At 39.6% G+C, this 13,054-nt stretch overlaps 1 protein-coding gene across 2 annotated transcripts in view; it reads right to left on the bottom strand.

Annotated features, from left to right (window-relative positions):
* The window catches only part of LOC141758006 (neurotrypsin-like), a 40,974-nt gene extending 30,390 nt beyond the window's left edge, over positions 1–10,584 (bottom strand). The window contains exons 1-2 of one of the 2 annotated variants that reach the window (XM_074619014.1): positions 10,344–10,584; positions 1,933–2,104 (exon numbers count right to left, since the gene is read on the bottom strand). In XM_074619014.1, the coding sequence (XP_074475115.1) occupies positions 1,933–2,031 (99 nt within the window). In that variant the 5' untranslated portion in view covers positions 2,032–2,104; positions 10,344–10,584. Of the gene's footprint in view, positions 1–1,932; positions 2,108–10,343 lie in introns of both variants that reach the window. The other variant, XM_074619013.1, reaches the window with a different exon arrangement.
* Positions 10,585–13,054: the final 2,470 nt, after the last annotated feature.

A 13,054-nucleotide genomic window follows, 5' to 3' on the forward strand; every position in this document is an offset into this window, starting at 1 on the left:
CTAGTTTTTGCGGCGTGTCCCGTACCATCGGCTCTAGTCTGCCCGTGTTGGAGACAAATACAGACTTCCGCCGCCTGCTGGTGTAGAGAGTTATTTCATCTCACACAGGTGCAGAACACACGTGGTAGTTGGCTGTCGGCTGTACCCTAAAATTCGGAATTCAGAGCACATCTATTGCCTCCACACAGCTCTCAACATGGAGACAGCTGAGCCGGCGGCTAGCAGCTAACAGTGCAAACAACGACAACAGTCCTGACAGCTAACCGTGTCAACCTGAGGGGGAACCAGAGGGTGGGCTCTATGGAGCCGTGGGTCAGGACGGTGTCAATCAGCGGTAACCGCCGTTTGAGCGCAGCGCAGAGCGGGGCACCACGGAGAGACTCTCATGCACTAAAATACATGCACGGCCGGCCATGAAGGCTAAACAAAGCACCCAGAAGCTTGTATTACAACAGTGGGAAAGCAACTTCATTCTCTGCTCAGGTAGACATTACTCCTCTATATCTTTAGATAGCAAATAGTTGTTTGATGCTCTGAATGTCATATTTAGCTTCTTCCATGAAGTACTTATTTTAACCCAAACCATCATCTTTTCCTAGATGTAACCAAGCTATGTTTGTGCCTAAACCTAACCAAACCTAAACCATAGTGTTTTGAATTTATTTTTAATAGTGATTTGTAATGGTTTGTGAAGGACATGGTCAAACAACTTATTTTGTACTTTAATTTGGAGGACTGGTTAGTTTATACTTACAGTATTTATGCCCGTTTATTTAGATTTTTTTTTCTTTGCACAGGGTGCACTGGCCATGAGTGGGACCCCGGGACACCCTGATGGTAGATCCCACCATGTTGGGAACTTCATTTTACACACGGAGCTATGTTAAGACTTTTGATCCAAGAAAATGAAGTGTTTGTTTGAGGTTTTGTAGTGATGTTATGTAGCCTCCTTCTGCATTCAGATTTCTCCTGGTGAAAAGATTTGTCTAATGAAGTTGAAATGAAAAAGCTGAAACTCATCTGCAGTGTGCTATTTGTGCTACATGCACGGCTGCTTCCAGTGTTAGTGGGTCTAATTAAATCCCGCACATACTCTCCACTAATGACTTCCACGCAGGCAACACAGCTCATATGCTGCACATTAGCACAACACACACTTACTGTATTAAAAAAAAAAAAAAAAAAGAACAAAAGAGAACCAAAGAAAATGAATTAATTCAATTATCAATTGATTGATTTTGCATTAATTGATTGTTTTGCAACGTGAATAAGACACTTTTAACCAATCTTGCTGAACCTGACTTCCAGCTGAGACTCTGGGTGCTCTGACCTGACGACACCTGCACCTGCTGCACTAGTTTTGGGCTTCAACATGTCTTGAGCTGACTGATGTACTGTGACAAGCTCCAACAGCCCATGTAGGGTTCATTCCCACCACACCGCGGGGGCAGAGGAGCCACCGACGGGTTCCTCTCATGATATCCCGCCGAGGGGGGCTGGAGGAGGAGGAGGGTGATGGTGATGGAGGGGTTGTGATTGAAACCATGCATGACTGTGCGTGCACGTGAGCCCGCTTAATTGTACAATGCGCTCTTAATTGGCAAAAAAAGGACTAGATTAGAGGTGTTTTTTTTAGTGCTCTTTTTTAACGCACCGACCTGCACCTGCTTTGTTGGAAAATGCATGCATTAAAAAACACACACACGAGTCAGCCTTTAAATATTAGCTGCATTGCATTGAATTCTGTTGATCAATCTTATTAACCAATCTAATTATCGACCTGTAATTAAGGTGTAAAAATGCAGCTCAGGTCATTAAAAGCGTGACCGTCACGGGACATGGCTCAAGAAAAAAGATGAGAAAAAAAAAAAATCAGGCCACATTGCAAAATCAACCCCATCATCATCATCATGATCAGACAGGAGTACATACCTCCGCCAACAACGGCAGCCAGAGACAGGCGGATCCGATCAAGCACATCATTTCCCGGCTGGTTAGAGCCATCCTTCCCGCCCGGTGTGTCCGTGTCATAGCTCCTCCACTCCCATCTCTGTGTCCAACCTGTCCGAGAGGTGACCCGTTATATCCTCCGCTGGTACCCGAGCTGCTGGAAGAATGAAAACGTGGTGTGTGATGATGGTGATGATGTATAGGTGGGAGGTTTTACGCGCAGAGGACAGGGTGCGGCACTATAAACGCTTCACACACAGACGGAGAGAGAGAGAGAGAGAGAGACACACACACACAGATCCAATCCTGGGTGAAATAGTGTTGAGCTCTGCAAAAAAACCTGATGCCACCTCCCTCCTCCTCCCTCCTTCAGCTGATGAATGGATGTGACTAAATTCACCTGCACACACAAACATGCACTCTGATGTATGAAAATGAAATCAGTATTCAATAATCCAGTCTATTTCTTGGACAAATTAAAACACCACTTTGATGCTCCACATGTTACTCACATGGTGATGATAAACAGGTTTTTTTTCTCCCAGATATTAAGAGGCTGAATCTTTTTCCAGTTGAATACATAAACTATGTTCTCTCAGACAAATACAACTGGTAGTATTTTGCTCATTCATGCTCATGCAATTACAGAACAGCAGTTCAAGAGACCACAGGAAATCAGCATTGATATAATTTAGCCAAAAACATACAACACTGTGTGATAGAAAATGTGATAAAGCACAAACAACAAACAGTACAGCAGTGCAATATTTTTGCACGATGAGTGTTTGGCAGACGACAGACAGATGATACTGCAGATTATCACAGTAAAGATTATGCAGTGGGTAAACAAAAAATGGACATGCAAAACATACTTAAAAATCAAGAATGACATTAGTTACTTCTGTAAATTTACTATACAAACTACAATTTAATTTTTTTTTTTAAATTACATCAAAGACTCCCCACTATTTTGGTTGGAGATAATACTGTGGCTGCACTGGCTCCTATGGGGTTGAAGGGTATAGATCTCTTGAACCCAACATCACAGCTGGGTGTGATAAAGTCAGGTGCGGTCCGTCAACATGTTCTCATCCCATCTCGTCACATACCGTCCCTTGGCTTCACGCAATTTTTTTGGCATCAAAACCACAATAGTTAACCTTAACATCACTTTAGGTTTAGGCAACAAAGCTACTATAGTAGAATACTAGAATTGCACTTGGAGAGCGCAGACCTCCGCCAACGCATTACTTTAAAAACAGATCACAGCTCACAGCTGGTGGTTACGTGAGGTGGTTGGCTTATTATTAACACAGTGTGTTTCCGTGTAATGTATCGGCGGATGCCTCTCTCATTTAGCAGACTTGTTATGTCTGTAAAATGTTACACTACGTTGTCTGTCATCCCTTCAGCTACAGCTTTGTTGTTTCTCACCGCGGACGGCCAGCAGCTTTCGCACACACATCCACACACGTATCTCTCGTCGGTTGGGACGGCGTCATCAGCTGTAACCGTCGAGAGCAGCGCAGAGCAGCGGCGCAGTTAGCCAGTGGGGCACGCTCACATGCACGAACATGCACTAAAAAGCATGCATGGGTGGCCAGCTCAGCGATGTAAACAAAGCAAGGAGAAGCTCTGATTACAACACACACAGAGGGAGAGTGACTTCATTCTCTGCTCAGGTAGACATTACACTTCTATATCTTTACATAGCTAATAGTTGTTTGCTGCTATATTAATTCTCTGGATATTAAATTCAGCACCTTTAAGAAACAAATTGAATACCGATGCTTATAGGGCTCAGGAGGTCACTGAATACGACCTTCACAGTCACCAGATCTCAACTCAACCTCACCTCACAAGATGTTAGACAGCGCTCTCCACCATCATCATCAAAACACCAAATGGGGGAATTTTGGTAGAATGATGTTCATCCCTCCAGTAGAGTTTACACATACTAAAGCTGTTATTTTTCCTTAAATTTGTCACATATCTGTACATATACTGTTACACTAATGAAGCTGCAAAGGGCCAAACTGCTGTTTATCAGGCAAAAGTTGTCTGTGCTCATTAAACTGTGGAAAAACACTATGTTCCCCATGTTTTTCTTAATGCTGCAGCTCCTGTTTGTATAACTGCTAAACATAATCTGCTTTGTGAAGAAACATCCAAAACAGGAACTGGCTGTGAAATAAAAATCAGCACAGCAAAGATTTTGGCTGATGGTGACAAAAACTCTTCCAAAAAAGCACACATTTTGATTATAGCCGTTGACAAAATTGCCTGAGTGCTTTGCTTCGAAATGGTGCATTTGAAGCTGATCCAAGGAGAAGCATTTCAGATCAGTACAGATAAAAAACCGGAGCCGGCTGCCAGGACGTTTTGTCTTCACTCAGCAGTTGGACTGTATACTGCTGGAGAGAAGTGGTCAGCTCAGCTTTTTCCGGCTTGCGTGTGTCCTTAAACTTATCAGATCCCCAAAATATTCAATCACGCCAAGGTGCAGTGTTAAGCAGAATCATAGATTTATTTTCTTGAACATTTGGTCTATAAAATGTAATAAAATGGTGTGATATTCTGTTTACTATCACATAAGACAAGTAAAAGCAACAAATCCTCATATTTGGGTTGGGGTGTACTGAAAATGCTAACATGCTGATGTTTAGCAGGTATAATCATGTATACTTGCAGATTAATATTCTGTTGATTGATTCAGCTCTAAACTATATTGCTTTTGTGAAACTGGAGTTTAGCATCTCCTCTGACACACACACCATCCATCATCCCTCCTCTCTGCTGTATCAGCACTGGGGTTTAATGCAACATCAGCCACGTCTCTTCTCATCCTCACACACAACAGAAAACATCTGAGCAGCAGACAGCTGTCAGTCACTCTTTCCAACCTTTCATCCTCTCAGATTAACTCTCCTCTTGGATGCCGGTTTAAAAGCATGTTTTTCTTCTTACGTTTGGGAGCAGGGGACGTTAACACCATCTATGCTCAGTATATCAGAGGAGTGAGATGTCCCCGTTTCATAAAATGTAAGCACCGAACTAGGCACCAGTGTAATTTTCTATCCCTGTGCCTCTGTGATCCCCTGAAGCTGTGCGAGAGAGATTAGCTAAATTCATCTACTTCACAGAGTTTTGTTTTACCCACGGGCCCCAGGGTGGGAGATTACTTGGGAAATTAAACTCTTTTTTTCTTAAAGTTTCATAGTTTCCCCTGCCAACGAGGCCTTTGATGTCGGTGTTCAGTGATAACAGTTTGCTATCTTTAACCCAAATCCAATTTCTGTTATCATCATCATCTTTCTCTGGTTATCTGTGTCTCTCTTTTCCAATATCTCTCATTCTGTGTTTATTGCATTCTGTGTGTAAACATCATGGAGGGACTGGTGCAATAATAAAGTAATATCATACATGCACGTACAGTATACAGCATGTGTGCCTGTTTGCTTCTGCCAGCGTCTTTGTCTCGCTCTCTTTTTTATTATTTTTTTATTCCCCACGCAAGCCCATATGTGATCCTGGATGAGAGTTGGCATCACGCTGATTTTTGCAAACGCCTGGTTGTCACGGCAACGCAGCGGCTCCCTCTCAATGCGAGTACATCTCCCCAATCCTCGACTGTTTGTTGTGTACGTGTCCAGAACAAAGGGCGGTGGAGGAAAAAAAACCTACATGGAAGAGGACGAGAATCGGTCAAATACAATCACAACAAATTAAAATCGCTGCAGGCTGGCTGCCTGTCAGGATGGATTTCTGCAAAACGCAACAGCTTTGAAGATTAACTTAAAACAAGCACACACACACACACAGAGGTTTTGTCAAATGTATTGTGTGTGCGTGTTGAAGTTCTACCCAGAAGCACTTCCTCAAATCCCATTACACCCGTCCCCAGCTCCTCCTCACACCCCTCCAAACATCGAGAGGATCCTGTCCCCACAGCTAAGACAGTTGGTATGGAAACGGATCAGTAAAGCTCCAAATCTCCAAATCTCTCTTTTAACGACTCATTACCGATCGCTGCCGCCCATTAATGCCACCGCTTCCACGCAATGGCAGCATGGAAACACCATCACTAACCCAAACCGCTGCAGGGAAGAGGAGGAATGTGTGAATGGTTTGGTGAGCACAGTGGTAATCACCCTGTTTGTTTGCACTCTCGTCTGTAATATTTCAATTTCCTCCCTTGGTTTATCTGACTTCCTTTTACTTGCAATCCCCTTTATTGTGCTGCTTTAAGAAGCCACAGAGAAAAACATGATTGGATACCTGGTTTTGCATCAGTTCTAGAGATAAAACAACAGGAGGGCTAAAGGAGTGCATGGGGTCCCATTCTGTCGTTTTTGCATTTCACACCCCGTGGAATCCAAAATGAAAAGGCGATACAGCATCAATAAAAGCAAAAATGCCACGGGTGTAATATAGATAAGGGGAAAACACACACAGAGTGTTGATTCTGCAGAAGAAGAAAAAAAAGATCACAGCTATTTTATCACTCTGAGAAGCTGAATCCCTGCAGAGAGCTTCTTGCTTCCTGCTCTGCCTTTTCTCTCATCTCGCTGACAGCCGCAAAACAGAGGAGAGGAGAAATCAGGAGGATGGCAGAGGAAGAGAGGGAACACACTGAGGGTGGAGCACAAAAAGGGGAGAGCACATACGAGATGAAAGGGATGGAGCTAAGAGGCCTTAAAGGAAAAGCTTACTGATGTTACAGCAGCTAATCCTCAACCTGGCTGAATAATTTGCCCTGAGGTTAGGGAGTTAGTGAGATGTAACGGTGGCTGCTCCGGCCTCATAAACACTTAAACTATCTGTTTCTGACTCATCTTCCTGGTTAGTGACACCTAGTAATCAAAGACTTTTATTCATGGCTGTTCATGATGATTTAATTGCCCCATCGACATAAACAATTATACATTTTTAATGAAAGAATTAGTTGGCCCTCTTAACACAATCGATTTTCATCTTTGTCTTGAGGCTAGTACAAATGTCTCCCAACCTCATTTCCACTTTTGAACTATTAGCAAAATTACAAGCAGCTCTGTGAGGTTATATTCAGGCACAGCAGTGCTTTGAACTAAATGCTAACGTCGCCGTGCTCACACTGACAATGCTAACATGCAGATGTTTAGCAGGTATAATATTTATCATCACCATACTAGGTTAGCGTGTTAGCATGCCAACATCTCTAATTAGCACTAAATACAAAGTAAAGCTGAGGATGATGGGAATGTCTTTAGTTTTGCAGGTATAGTTTCGATATTTTTAATTTAAATTTTGACCTGATGGTGGCGTTGTGAAAAGTTAAAGGGATAGTGGGGTTGTGTGACTTTGGTTAGTTCGGATTCACCAAAGTCACACAACAGGAAAAACAAACTAATCGATTGAGGCAGTGGTAGACCAGCAACCCCCGTGTTCTGCGAGGTAAAATTACAGTTTTTTTCAATGGAGTCTGGTGGCGAGAGCATAGGGATACATATACATATACATATATATATATATACATATACATATACAGTACCTCATACAACCCCACTTCAAAACACCCGAACTATCCCTTTAAGGGAGTTTTTAATTCATCCTGCACCAAACTTCATGTCAATCCATCCAATAGTGGTCAATGTCAAGACATTTCACTATAAACCATAAATGTGAACCTCATGGTGGAAAAGCCAGAGAATCACCAGTATGTATATTATATCATATCTGGGGAACATGAATGTCCGTACAACATTTCATGGCAATCCATTCCATATTGTTCAGATATTTCTAGGGATGCACCGATACCGGATCGGATATCTGGCTCAAATAGCTGGATTGGATATCGGTGACAATGGATCCGATTTATTCAATTCAATTTTATGTTTATATACTACTGTTTATACATTATATAATGTTATTTTAATTCCTGTTTAAGTTTTTACCAATTTATTGCTGCATTAAAAAGGATTACATAGGTTGAACTGTAATTCTTGTTAATTTTGAAGATTTTTTTTTACCAAGCTGCTGGTGTAGGATTTATTATTTTAATGATAAAGAACAATTAAATAAATGTATCTATGTATTTATTGGGTTGCATTTTGTTTTATAAAGTTAAGAAAGCAATGTTTAAGTCAAGCCTGGTGTTGCCTTACACATAAAAGAATAATCTCAGTCACTTCCACACAGTGGAGGCATACAACTTATTAATTAAACACTGGTTTTGGATCGGTACTCGGTACCGGCCGATACCCAAACCAGGTATTGCTATCGGGACTGAAAAAGTTGGATCGGTGCATTTTCAGTCTGGATAAAAGCGGTTGACAAACTGACATTCATAGTGCCTCACTCCTATCTTGGCTAAAAATGTGATTAGATGGAGGCAACAAATCCCACATTCCAGCTGAGTAATCATTGAGTCATTGCTTCTGATTAACAGCACTATTAAAATACATTGACATCAAAGAACAATGCACAGAACCATGTGTTTTAATTTAGAGGGAAGACAAAAGGTCCTTGTGTCCTCAGTTAAGGGCTGGTACCTTGCCCCTGGCAATTGAGGCTCTGGCAGCACAAAGAGCAATATGTTTGTGATCTTAGTGTTGTTGAGGACAAATTTAATTTAGTATTTTATTGTTCCATGTACGAATGATTGAAAGAGGAAACTGAAATCTGACTGCAGCTGATCAAATACTGCATATTATCTCACACACACACTCTGTAGTCTGTTAATCTATCTGAGCATTCATTTCTTTTAATACAAATAATTTTAAAAACAATGTTCATTTCATGTTTATTTCTTTGGTGTTCAAATTAATAATTTACTGTAAATCAGTCTTCTTTGTTTGAATAAAAGGCAGACTTTGTTTAGTTGAACAGGGAATTCAGCCCAAATTATGAGACTACACTGCCACCTAGTGATGGAAATATGCATCAATCATAATGCAGTTTACAAGGTCTTTTCATTGAAATGGTGCTTTTAAAGGAAAAATAAATAAATGGTACTTTGTGAGATCACAAATATGTACTTGTTATTTAAAACAGTAGAAATTGTTTTAACCAGAGTATACAAATGTTTAAAAAAGGAACATACAAGCAGGTTCCCATGTTTTTTTTTTAACTGCTATAAAAACGTATATTACTGTAGCAATGCATCATATTTCATGATATTATCATATAATTCATAAGTAAAATCATAATCTAGATTTGTCAAAGTAACAGGTCACCCCAATACGCAAAATAGAAGTAAAAAGTACAATATTTCCTTTTATAATGTACAATGCAAAGTGTATTTTATCAAGTACTGTAATATGTAACATTGAGATATTTATACTTTATTTGAGTATTTCCATATTCTGCTACTCTCACTCCACTATATTTTAGAGGTAAATATTGTATCTTTACTACATTTGTTTTGGAAGCTATAGCTACGGCAGATGAAGGTTTTACGTAGGCTACATGTAATCAACTTAAGAAATATGATGCATTGTTATAGATAAAAGTACCCATACAAAGAAAAAAATAATAAAATGCTGCATACACATTAATGTATATAATAATCTAGTAGTTTAATATTATACAATACAATATTCCTATGAAGAAGTGTTTTCACTTTTGATACTTTAGGCATATTTTGATAATAAAAACTACTTATCTACTTTAACTTAAATACAATACAAAGTCTTTTTACGTATTTGTATTGCTACTTTTAAAGGATCTGAATACTTGTTATCACACACACACTAAAATGTAGCTGAGAACAAGTATAAAGTTGGGCAAATGAATTAAAAAAACTCAAGTACATTTTTTCTCAAGGGTTCTCATAGGAAGTACAACACAGTAAATAATAGAGTAAATCATAATACACAACAGTTATCCCAACAGTAATTGGTTTATGGTCACTTCTATGTATTTTAAATGCCTGGAGGGGGGACTGAAGTGTGTATAGAAAACAGAACAAATTGAATGTAGATAGAGTATCACTATTGGATATTAATTTTTTGTGATTTCTGTAAATGTTTTTTTTTTTTTATCATAAACAACATTACAGTATTATTGTGTTTCAGTACAAGTGTGTTTTGAGGCTGCAGGCAGCGCCCCCGTGTGGTCACCCGGATCAAGGTGCGCTGCGGTTTCCAAGGAAGGAACCAAACACAGAGGTGTGGTGAATTGACTATCAAATTCACAGAGACACACCGGTCTACACCGGAAACTGTCTAATCTTCAAAATAAAAGCATCACTCAAGTACAAAAAATCCTAAATATTGGGAGTTTTTGGATGATTATGTTGAGTTCATAAACTGGTAAAACAACAGCTAGTTTGGACAGATGCAAAACCATAAAATGATTGACATAATGCACTTTTCAAATTTACAACACAGGTGATAATCTGACTGGGCACATACCTGTTCTCCTCAATTTGCCTTTATATCCGTGTTTGTGTATGCGTTGTCCTGCTGCTTTCATATTTGGTAATCCTCTCAGAGAGATGTTTGAGATCCTGAAAGCCTCTTCTTGACCAGGTACTATGCCCGAATCTGAGTAACACTCACCGGAAGCAACAAAATAAAAGCGTCTTCTCCGACAAGCTAGCAGTTAAACTGGCAGTTAAAAAGTTAAACTGGCAGTTAAGATGGCAGTTAAACAGTTAAACTGGCAGTTAAGATGGCAGTTAAAATGGCAGTTAAACAGTTAAGCTGGCAGTTAAACAGTTAAGCTGGCAGTTAAACTGGCAGTTAAGATGGTAGTTAAACTGGCAGTTAAACAGTTAAGCTGGCAGTTATTATGGTAGTTAAACTGGCAGTTAAACTGGCAGTTAAACAGTTAAACTGGCAGTTAAGATGGTAGTTAAACTGGCAGTTAAAAAGTTAAGCTGGCAGTTAAAATGGCAGTTAAACAGTTAAGCTGGCAGTTAAGATGGCAGTTAAACAGTTAAACTGGCAGTTAAAATGGCAGTTAAACAGTTAAACTGGCAGTTAAGATGGCAGTTAAACAGTTAAGCTGGCAGTTAAGCTGGCAGTTAAGATGGTAGTTAAACTGGCAGTTAAACAGTTAAGCTGGCAGTTATTATGGTAGTTAAACTGGCAGTTAAACAGTTAAACTGGCAGTTAAACTGGCAGTTAAGATGGTAGTTAAACTGGCAGTTAAAAAGTTAAGCTGGCAGTTAAAATGGCAGTTAAACAGTTAAGCTGGCAGTTAAGATGGCAGTTAAACAGTTAAACTGGCAGCTAAACTGGCAGTTAAAATGGCAGTTAAACAGTTAAACTGGCAGTTAAGCTGGCAGTTAAGATGGTAGTTAAACTGGCAGTTAAACAGTTAAACTGGCAGTTAAGATGGTAGTTAAACTGGCAGTTAAACAGTTAAACTGGCAGTTAAGCTGGCAGTTAAGATGGTAGTTAAACTGGCAGTTAAAAAGTTAAGCTGGCAGTTAAAATGGCAGTTAAACAGTTAAACTGGCAGTTAAGATGGCAGTTAAGCTGGCAGTTAAAATGGCAGTTAAACTGGCAGTTAAGCTGGCAGTTAAGATGGTAGTTAAACTGGCAGTTAAACAGTTAAGCTGGCAGTTAAGATGGTAGTTAAACTGGCAGTTAAACTGGCAGTTAAACAGTTAAACTGGCAGTTAAGCTGGCAGTTAAGATGGTAGTTAAACTGGCAGTTAAACTGGCAGTTAAACAGTTAAACTGGCAGTTAAGATGGTAGTTAAACTGGCAGTTAAACAGTTAAGCTGGCAGTTAAGATGGCAGTTAAACAGTTAAACTGGCAGTTAAGATGGCAGTTAAACAGTTAAGCTGGCAGTTAAAATGGCAGTTAAGTAGTGATGTTACGTGCTGTGCCGAGGCTTCGGAGCGTGTGTCGAGTAATCCAGGAAGTTTCCTGCGATGCGCGTATCGAGGCTTGTATTGTTTTAGACCAATGACGTCATTGATGACATCCTAAACCTCGCTGCCCGGCCGTACCGCCCACTGGTTCATGAAGTGTTTCAGATCTTCACTGGTTCAACCAATGCCGCTTTCCAGAAGTGACACAGAACACTAATATTAACCCTCCTGCAATTATTATATTATATTACACTACACTACAATGCAATTATTAATTTAGGATTGGTTTGCACACATAAGATGCATTACTCACAAAACAATTACAGTTTATTATCCATGTATCTTATATACTCATAATATACTTACTAAATAGACATTTTATTAAATATGATATATATATATATATATATATCATATATATAAATTGATTATATGGTAATAGATTTTTTTTCATTGTTTATAGTCATTCCCAACAGCCTTTACTGGCGCAAAATACAGTATATCACAGATCTGTGTTCCCAGTAGACCACAACCAGCACTGATCCCAGTAGAGCACTTACACTTACACACCAAAAACTGACAAACTGACAATAACCTGATATTTTCAGGTGGATTTTCATTTAATTCTCACTGACAATATCATTTTCCACTTGTGAAATTTTGTTAATAGTCTGTTTATTGTCAATACTGTATAGACTCCTATTTTTATACTTCCAATCTTTATACTTGGTTCATATTTTGTTACACTTTGTTTAGCTCTTTTTTACTGTGTTAGCTTATGCATCTTGTTTCTTGCACTATCCCCTTTGCTGCTGTACACTGCAAATTTCCCCACTGCGGGACTAATAAAGGAATATCGTATCTTATCTTATCACATGGTTAAGATCATATTTGTCTGTTTTACACTCTTTGACCACCAGGTGGTTTCGTGAGCACATGAAGCCTCGAGCAATGAACCCTTTTCCGAACCAATTTGCTGGAAAGCTTCAAAGCTTCATGAGGCTTCATCTCGCCATCACTACAGTTAAGATGGCAGATAAACTGGCAGATAAACAGTTAAACTGGCAGTTAAACAGTTAAACTGGCAGATAAACTGGCAGATAAACAGTTAAACTGGCAGATAAACAGTTAAACTGGCAGATAAACTGGCAGATAAACAGTTAAACTGGCAGATAAACAGTTAAACTGGCAGATAAACTGGCAGATAAACAGTTAAACTGGCAGTTAAACAGTTAAACTGGCAGTTAAACAGTTAAACTAGCAGTTAAACTAACCACTTTTTACCTGGAGAACTCCAC

This window comes from Sebastes fasciatus, chromosome 20 (assembly GCF_043250625.1).
Source record: "Sebastes fasciatus isolate fSebFas1 chromosome 20, fSebFas1.pri, whole genome shotgun sequence".
NCBI classification, from domain to species: Eukaryota; Metazoa; Chordata; class Actinopteri; order Perciformes; family Sebastidae; genus Sebastes; species Sebastes fasciatus.